The sequence below is a fragment of the Epinephelus lanceolatus genome, chromosome 6 (assembly GCF_041903045.1).
Source record: "Epinephelus lanceolatus isolate andai-2023 chromosome 6, ASM4190304v1, whole genome shotgun sequence".
NCBI classification, from domain to species: domain Eukaryota; kingdom Metazoa; phylum Chordata; class Actinopteri; order Perciformes; family Serranidae; genus Epinephelus; species Epinephelus lanceolatus.
The window spans coordinates 26936739-26946725 of record NC_135739.1 but is presented as its reverse complement, the minus strand read 5'-3'; the positions used below and the strand labels follow the sequence as shown (position 1 = coordinate 26946725).

Sequence of the window (9987 nt, the reverse complement as noted above, 5' to 3'; positions counted from 1 at the left end):
TTTTTGGTATCCACCAACTGAGGGAAATATCTGGTTATTAAACTGCTAAATGCTCCACTGTGTTCATCTCTAACTGTGTCTGTCTGCTGTTTGGTGGTGAGCAGATAGGGCATGGTGGGATATAAGAGGTTTTTCTCTGAGACCAGCTGCTATGGTGGCTTTATACTGAGTTTGAGCTCATTGTTTCGCCATCTTACCTGCAACTTTACTGCTTTGGTTCACTCTCACTGCTGTCAAAGTGTAGTTTTCAGCCGCAGCAAGCTGCTGTTTTTCGTGAACAAGCTCTAAAAACCCAATGTATGGGGCATCGGTGGCTTAGTAGATAGAGCAGGCGCCCCATGTACAAGGCTGTTGCTGCAGCGGCCCAGGTTCAACTCCAGCCCTTTGCTGCATGTCATTCCCTCTCTCTCCCCTTCACACTCAGCTGTCCTATCATTTACAGGCAAAAACGCCCCCCAAAAAATATCTTTAACAACCCACTGTACACAACCTGCTCAGCACTGGAGCTGGGGCAGTTTGTGTACTTGTGCAGAACTGTCACAGGGGTCAAAATTTGGCGTGTGCAGCCAAACACAGAATACACGTAGACTGAGCCACGTAATGCAGATCCAAAGTTCAAAAGCGTGAGTTCTTCTTGAAACTTTAGATGAACACCGTTTGCAACATGTGCACATCAAGTGGATTGGCGTGGAGGTCAGTCACAATATGGCAAGTGCAAATTAAACTGACTGACCTGCGGGTTCCCGTTCAGCTAAAACAACAGAGGGTTTTTTTTCATGAGATCCAAACGATGTGTCAGCGTTACTTCACTGTTGTTGGTCATGTGAATGGAAATACATTAAACATGCTGATGCACGTTTCACAGCATCACCAAGATGTGCTAATCACCAAGATGATAAATGTTTGGGTGCCTAAATATTTAAATATAGCCAAGGTCAAACTAATTGAAACACACTTCTGATGCACAAGTTTCAATGTGTATTTTGATATTTTCAATTTCATATCAAAAGAGATGCTTTCAGTTTATAGCCTATTGTGACAGGTTTCTTTTTGGGACAGTGTTTGTTTAGCATTGATACAGTGTGACACAGAAGTGTTTGAAGTGTTCCTAATGTTTATAGTGAAAATGTAGATGCCAGAGGGCAAAATGCTCCCTCAGTCCTCAGCAGGAGGGTTGAGTCTGTCTTTGACTCTTGCTCAAACGTTACTGCCTCTTCAAAATAAATGGAAAGATAGGTATTCTAGTAGATTTGGGGATGTTTTTTTCTGCTGCAACAACTCACACCAAACCATGACTTTTGTGTACCATTACACCCCAACTCACCACCAAACAGCAGAAACAGTTAGCAACTACCTGGTGCACATAGCGGAGTTGTTAGTAGCCTAAGAGCCAGATATTTCCCAGTTGGTGTAGACCAAAACAAAAGTAAAAGTACATGTAAATACTGGACAAATAATGGGCAACACTCATGAGATCATTACTGCCTGTAATGGGCAACAAACAATAATTTGCTGACAGTGTCATTAAAAAACTAAAACAAAACAAAGACTTAAAAAACTCAAACACCCTCAGTTTGCTGTTCAACATCCTGACTCTGAGGATTTAGTTTCAACATTTTCTGACTACCACCACAAATTTAAACGAGGGTAATTTCAATACAAACACTCAGATCCTCCAGTGTCTGAAACCTCCCAAACATTTTTATTTCAACCTACAGGAAACAGCTGTTATTGTAATGGAGGCCATGGACATGCAGGCTGCCTCGTCCAAACACAACTTCATCTACAATTCGAACATTGTGTCTCAGTACAGCTGAGTAGGGACGTAAAACTTCCTGCTTCCAGCTGATTCAGGACAGAGCACATGAGCTGGGAGGTTGGAGGATACGTGCAGAAAGTCTGCAGCACAGACTATACGTGCACAGGATCACACCATGACTGTGCGAACAATGATGTAAAGGCAGCTAGATGTCCCGAAGCTATATTAGGAATACAAACAACTGAAATCAGGTCTCTTGGTTCATGTGTGAGACGAGCATCAATGTTTGTTTAAGTTTTATCTTACTGTACTTTGTAACTGTGCAACATGTCATGCAAATATAGTTCCTCTTTGACTGTCTGGTTTCACTTTGAGTCATGACCTTAAAATTAAACAAATGTCTCAGCAGTTTTAAAGCCTCCAAACCACCTATTCCTGACAGGCTATTTCTTGGTGTATGTGTCAGAGGGTAAGAATAAAGGAATTTCCACAACAGTTTGTTACTCGGTGATGACAGTCAAACTTTTAAGGTAAGGTTTAAGATATTGCTAAAAACACAACATATAAATCACTGACTGTGTAAAGATGTACAACACGTCTACATCCCAAATTTGACCACTGCCATCTCACACTGTGATGTCATTTGGAGCCCGAGTCTGCGCAGTAGCAACCTCTGAGGTATCAAGTTCTCGCACAGACACTTGTCCAACCAATCGCAAGTAGCGTCACTGATGATGAGCTCACAGACTGGCACACAGCGGTCAGTCATGACGTCAAACCCCCTTTTTATAGCATCAAATACCTAATTAAAACCAAACTTGTCTTACTGACTGGGGTGATCCCGACTTTTCATCTAGTGCCGCCATGAGGTTCACATTCGTGGTTTTGACTGAAATGTCTACTCAACTTTTTAAAATTATTATGGAATCAATCATGTCCCACATACATCATGATGAACTGTAATAACGCTATTAATAATCTGACTTTTCCTCTTGCGCCACTGTCAGGTCAAAATCTGAATGTTTCTATTACTTTGGTTTATAAGAAAACACATATAAAACCGATTTCTCCATTTACTGTATATTAAGTGCTAATTAGCCAGTGTTAACACGCTATATTCAGAGGTTAATGGCTTGTTTTTGTATGTAGTATGTTGATTATAAGACTAGGGCTGTTACTAAGGACTATTTATTATTCTATTTTTACTGACAAATGCTTTCTTGATTAGTATGTTTTAAAAACATGGGGAAAATTGTACAAAAATGAGCATAATAAATTCCCTAAAGGCCAAGGTGACGTCTTCAAATTATGTGTTTTGTCAGACCACCAGTTCAAGACTTAATAACATTCAATTAATCAACACGTGAGACAAAGAAAAGCGGAACATTCTCACAATTTAGGAGCTAGAAATGTCAAATGTTTGTAATTTTAGGTTAAAAAATATCGATTGATTGTTTATATAGATGCAGAACATTTTAAATGTATTCATAAACTGATCCTTTCATTACCACATAACTTCGAGCTTACAGGAAAGTTCCCTTTTTAATCTGACCAACATAATGTGTGTTTCCTAAAAATGCTTTCCTGGACTAATATCACAGAGCTGTGGTTTGCCAAAATGTACCGCATGTGTGCGTCATGTCATCTGTACCTCATCAGTACACCACGTGCCTTGTGTCTGGGTGTATACGTGGTGCGCGTGTGATTGTTGGATTGTGTTGTCAGGCCCGAGTCCGTAAAGAGGCCTGAGGGGTGAACTTTCCCCTACTTCTCACACTGACTCCTCCATCTTTGAATATTTTCCAGCATTCCTGTTTCGTCCTGAGGACACACAGCAACTCCCCGCTTCACTTACTGAGATAAATTTTATTCAGTTATCAGTGTTTTATTTGTGGAGGATACAAAATGTGGTCATCTTGTTAACCACTGTATTGAATCACCTATCTTTTTATCTGTTATGGATGTCATACTGGAATTTTGTTTTTCTTTTTTAGGGATGAAAAACACTGAAGTTAGATGAACATGTCAGTCAGTAATTTAAGTTTTCAAAGTATTAATGCAAACAGAATATGAACAAATGAAACCTGTGAGATGTGGGATTATCATGTTACATTAAATTCCAACAATGAAACAAACATTAATTGATTAGTCGATCAAAATAAAGTTCAATCGGCCACAATTTTGAAAATCCATTAAATGTTTTAAGTCATTTTTCAGCCAAAATTCCAAAACATTTGATTGTTTCTCAAATGTGAAAATTAAATGATTGCTCTTGGAATAGTATTTAAACATTTTGGGGTTTCCAACTTGTTGGTCGGTCAAAACATGACCTGTAATGATGTCATCTTGTGCTCTAGGATACTGTGATTTTTCATTTTTCAGTGTTTTCTGATATTTTATAGACAGTTAATCACTTAATTTAGACATAATCAGAAAACTAGTCAATAGTAAAAATAATCCTTAGCTGCTAGTATTTGAACACAGCTGGAAAAAGCTCAGATTACATGTAAGAAATTTTAATTTACTTACTTATTAAACTTTAATTATTTCACCCACAAAGAGCTGAGCTTATAACATAATCCATGTCTCTTTCCTGTATCAGCAAGAGTTTAATCAGTAATTTAGACCTTTCATTGCATCATGATCCAAGTCCTCATAAAGGGCACCCACTATGAAACTCTCCACGCCTCCAACCTCCCTCCACCCCCTCCTCCAAGATCCAGCAGCCAATTAGAGGAGCCCTCTGCTGCAGCACTGAGCTATAAAAACCTCACAGTGCTGACCGTCAGCACACAACAGAGACAGAGAGAGAAATCAGAAGCAGCTTTCACACTGAAACAGCAGGACACAAAGATGAAGATGCCACAGCTTGTCATTCTCCTGCTGACCATTCTGGTACACGCAGTGGCTGCTTTCCCCACAGACAGAGGTGCCCAGGACAAACGTGCCTCCTGGGACGACGTGAACGTGGTGGCTCACGGCCTCCTGCAGCTGGGCCAGGGTCTGAAGGAGCATGTGGACAAGACCAAAGTCCAGATGAGAGACATCAACACCAAACTGAAGGCCTTCAACGGCACGGTGGCCGAACTGGAGAGGAAGCAGCAGGAGCAAGATGAAGCTCTGAAGGCAAGAAGCAAAGAGGGAGAGGAGGAGAAGGAGAAGGTGGTGGCAGAGCTGGTCGAGGAGGTGAGGGCGAAGGTGCAGGAGGGGCGGACACAAAGCGAGGACATCCACACCAGGATGGACAGACTGGAGGAGAGGCTGGATGAGATGCTTAAAGAGCCAACACTGGACAGCAACAACAGTGAGCACACGGGAGTCCCATTTGTCCAGGTGAGAGAAAAATACTGCTTTCATGTTAATTCAGCTTAGTGGATGAAAACATACTGTAAAGGCCTGTGTCATATTTGGAGTCCAGATCCTTCAGAGATCATTTTAACTTTTAAATAGACTTCAACAGCTGATCTGAAGCCAAAATAGATCTACATATGAATCAATACCACCTAAATACCTCCATCCTACAGGGAGGGATGTTATATTGAAAACACAATGATGCCCCCATGCTGACGAAACGTTTTATTTTTCCAGAGGCTGGTGGCAGCTCAGAACAGACGCATTGACGCACTGGTGGAGAAAATCAAGCAGCAACAAGACAAACTGGAGAAGCAGAGTCTACACCTGCAAACACTGCAGAGCAAGGTGAGCTACACCACAATCAAATACACAACACGCCTCGTATGATTTAGCCGAGGATACCTAACTAAAATATTACATTTATCTTAACAATAATGTAAGTGATACGTTACAGTTTTCTGACATTGCTCTGTGATCCACCAGGTCGGAAACAAGAGAGTAAAGTCACACCGACGGAGAGATGGAGAGACGGCACTGAGGGGAGAGCCAGTAGAGCAGAGCATAGACGCATCAGGTAAGAAAACACAGTTAAAAAAAAAAAAAAAAAAAAACTAAATGATGTCGAAAAACCTTTAGACCAATAGCTGATGTGAGAGGTTATACACTTTGAGGGGAAACTTGAGCCACCTTAGAAAAACTAACTTTCTCCGGGCATTCCTCCTTAAGTACTAAAGGTATACAAACACGTATTTTGAGGTGAAACACAAATGCCTTACAAGTACACGTCTACAGATCACATAAAATAGTTCTAAAATCTGAGCAAACGTCATCCAGTTTAAAACAATTTGCAGCAAGAGAGGGAATTTACAGGATTAACAGCACCAAGTGGACCAATATAGGAGCTATTAAAACATCCCCAAGTGATGTAAGGAGAAAAAAAGTTCACCTTTGCACCTGAATTTATACTACACGACTCGCTGGCAGAGCAGCTCACATGCCGTCCAAAGATCAGGAGAAAATGAGAACGACAACTTTTCAAAAACACACCTATTGTACTGAGTGTTGTCATGACAAGGAGCAAGCATGTAATCAGTATCTGCATATGCACTGGAGTGAATTTCCGAAATCAAACCTGAACTCGACTGATCAGAGTTTTCTGTGTTCTGATTTTTCCCAGGTTGGGCCAGAGACTGTCAAGATCTGTTTGCACGAGGGCAGCGAGCCAGCGGCGTCTACACAATCCAGCCAGAGAACTCTGAGCCCTTCAACGTCCTCTGTGAAATGACTTCAGGTGAGTCTCAAGGCCGTCTGGTTTGAATTTGCGCAACAACACTGTTCCACGACTGAAAGCTGAAAGAGGCAACTTTTTGTCCAAAACTACAACAGTTTAAATCAGCAGTTAAAAACACTAACAAGAGGGACCTACGCAGAGAAGTTAAAAGGGTCGCACATTTCAGCATTGACAGACCCTTAGAGATTTAAACCACTTTCACATTTTGGCCAACAAAGAGTAGAGTATTCCAGCACAGTGTCAATACAATAAAACATTCATTCTGTGTTATAAGCCTCGTTAGCTCAATCTTTCTCTTCCTCTCTCTGCAGAAGGTGGATGGACAGTCATCCAGAAACGTTACGATGGATCCCAGAACTTCAACCAGCTTTGGGAAAGCTACAAGAAAGGCTTTGGCAACCTGAATGGTGAGCACAAGCTCAGCAAAAAAAAAAGTTCTTTAAATATCTGCGTCACTAAACCTCAGTGGCAAAAATTAATCTTAACATTCATCCCTTCAGGTGAGTTTTGGCTGGGCTTGGAGAGCATCCACACCATCTCCAAACAAGGCCAGTACGTCCTACAGGTGGAGGTCTCTGACTGGGCGGAACAGCAGCAGCAGGAGGCTCGTTACCGACTCCAACTTGACGGAGAAGAAAAGGAGTTCGCTCTCCACCTGGAGCAGGAGTCTTCATCCAGTAACCAGGTGGCAATAATGACAACTGGAGAATCTGGTCTTCCTTTTTCAACAGCCGACAGAGACAACGACCTTGCTGCAGATGTCAACTGTGCTGACCTGCTCTCAGGTACGACGGCTTCACTGACCCTACAACCTGAATACACATTAACTGTCTAAGTGGCTTAATCACTGGATAAATGAAGTTATTCATAAAACTGCTCTTTCTCTTGCAGGTGGTTGGTGGTTCAGTAGCTGTGGTGAGTCAAACCTCAACGGCAAATATCCCAGAAAGCCGAACATGCTCAGACAACAGCATCACAGAAGACAAAGGATGTTTTGGACATCCACAGAGGGGCAAAACAGCTCAGTGAAGACCACTCTTCTGAAGATCGCCCCTGCCACAATAAAGCAATAAGCAGATCAGTCTGTCTCAGACAGCACAGGACTGAAGAAAACATGACTGTATTTAACTTTAATGAATGATCTCTGCTGTCACGCACTGGATCATCAGATATTTCTATGCTGTGCCATACGATCAGCTCATTGTCTCAGTGGATATATTCAGTCATATTGACAGTAACTTTATTCCCTTTGTAAGGGCTCCTTAAGCTTATTTTGTTCTACTTACTGTATATGTTTTAAACACCTCTTTGATAATGCACAGTGTATTGTTTTTAACATTTATACACTTTAAATATTTTATATTTCATTTATATGAAGTGAATGAAAATAAAGTTTTTTAAATGTTTAATAAATCCTGAGTCTTTGGTCATGGTTGAAGGCGACTGAACGCAAACACAGCAACCACCCAGCAGCATGTGCTTCCTCTGATGAATGACAAACCATAACGAGAAACACTTTAAGTTCTTAAAATGATCATTGCAAGTACAGCAGCTTGCATAAGTAATGCATTTCATAATGAGTCTCTATACAGTTCCAAATAAAATACAAACTTTGATTCAATATATGATTATATATAACATATATGTGAGATATAAGGCAATCCTATGAACCACTGACACTCAATTTAGGGCCCGCGGGTCAGACAGAGTGCTGGGTGGCCCCATGACCTTTTAATTCACAGTGAAAATACATTGATATACAGTGGGACTTTGAATGCATATAAGGTGACAGAGTGCATAAAAAAAGCATCAAAATGAAGCTTGTTTATTAAAAGACAGCACCATGGATTATTAATGTTTATTTATTGACTGGTCCCTAGCCTCCTGTCATTTTGCAGACGTGACCCCCGGGCAAAGCAAGCTGAGAGGAGAGCTGAGCTTTATATGCTTGTTTGAATCAATATTTTCCTTTACTTGTAATATCTCTTACTGGGGAATTCTACATGTCTGTTGTGAAGTGAATAAACACAAATGTAATTTAGGTGTTTCTTGCATCATAGTTAAAGGGTGCATGTTGTTGAAGCTGTGTTGTTACCTCTCATTGATTATGGTGATGTAATTTACAGACATGCTGCAGCTTCAGTTCTAAAGCCTTTGGACAGTGTATATCACTCTGCTCTTAGATTTATTACTGGTGACAGGTACAGAACACATCATTGTGTTCTGTATGAGAAGGTTGGTTGGCCTTCTCTGGAAGAGAGGCGCAACAAACATTGGCTTTTATATATCTTCAAGGCCCTCGTTGGAAAATTACCACCTTACATCTCAACCTTGTTAGTGTGGAATGCTGGTAGCTATACAACCCGCTCTACCGATCTGCTACTTCTTAAAGTTCCTCGAGCATGTACTGAACTTGGTAAAACAGCTTTTTCTTTTGATGCTCCAAGCTCATGGAACATCCTCCAACACTCTCTAAAAATTCATGTTCTTCCTTCTCTTTCAGAGTTCAGGACTTTGATTTCTAACCATTGTGTTTCACATTGCAACTGTTTTACCTGATTCTATTCTATCTACCTGGTCACTGATGAGATTGTTGTTCACAGTGATTATTCTGTACTGTTTTTATTGTGCTGTGGTTCAAATGTGTCTGTAATCTCAACGACATTGGAAATGAGGGAAACCTCAATGTCCTTCGAGACTAAATAAAGGTTTGAAATGAAATGAAAATGTTTTATATATGTTTCTACAGGGAACTTTATAATCTACCTGATCTTGATTTAATGGCTCTCAGGAGCATCCAATGCATTATTTGGAACCTAGTCTAATTTTTATTAAACATCTCGTGATTTTCAAAGGGTTGAGCAGGATTTGTTTGATGCTGCTGCTCCCTGCTGTGGAAATGCTAAAAATGCAGATGTGTCAGGGTTAGATACACGAAAAGTCTCTCTCGTGCTCTAAAGTAAAATGTTTTCAGCTGATTTTCTGATCAGTTTTGAACTTTGTCATAAATGTAAAATAATTCTGTTGCATCTATGTTTTACCTCTGTACATATGGAGCACACAGTTGGAGCAGAAACAGAGTAGATCCATGAGCAAGCAGAGGATATTTGAGTGCGAGGGCAGGGTTTTTGAACGTAAAATCAATAAATAATGCTCTCAAACTGATAGACCACTCTCTTGAATAAAGATAGGGATAAAGCTCCATATGTACATTGTGTGATATATGTGAATAGGATAAAACTCTTTATTTATTCTAGCTGCTTCTTTTCAGCATAACTCCAGACACCAAAATAACCGTTGCATTGAGGTTATTCATATGTCTGTTGAGTGTTCGTTGTGTTGTTTTTCTCTGTTTGACTGGGGAGCCCAAGGATGAAGTCTCACGTAGTGCAGATTTTGAAGCTTCTTGGGGTAAATGTATGATTTTCGGTTGGTGACTTTTGGTATGTCTGTGTTGAGAAGGTGTCCTCATAAGCCCCCTGAATCATCTCTCTCACTCCTCTACAAAATATTTGCATTTAGTTTCTGTATCTGGCATCTTTAATGAGGGTCATGAAGTTGGTTCATGTTGTATTTTTATCAC

General features: G+C 40.5%; 1 protein-coding gene across 1 annotated transcript; it reads left to right on the top strand.

The window, feature by feature from the left end:
- Positions 1-4370: 4370 nt before the first annotated feature.
- On the top strand, positions 4371-7817 carry LOC117253338 (angiopoietin-related protein 4-like). The gene is made up of 7 exons (XM_033620698.2): positions 4371-5092; positions 5348-5458; positions 5597-5687; positions 6291-6404; positions 6716-6811; positions 6905-7189; positions 7296-7817. The coding sequence occupies exons 1-7, from the start codon at positions 4400-4402 to the stop codon at positions 7475-7477; spliced, it is 1572 nt and encodes a 523-aa protein (XP_033476589.2). The 5' UTR covers positions 4371-4399; the 3' UTR covers positions 7478-7817.
- Positions 7818-9987: the final 2170 nt, after the last annotated feature.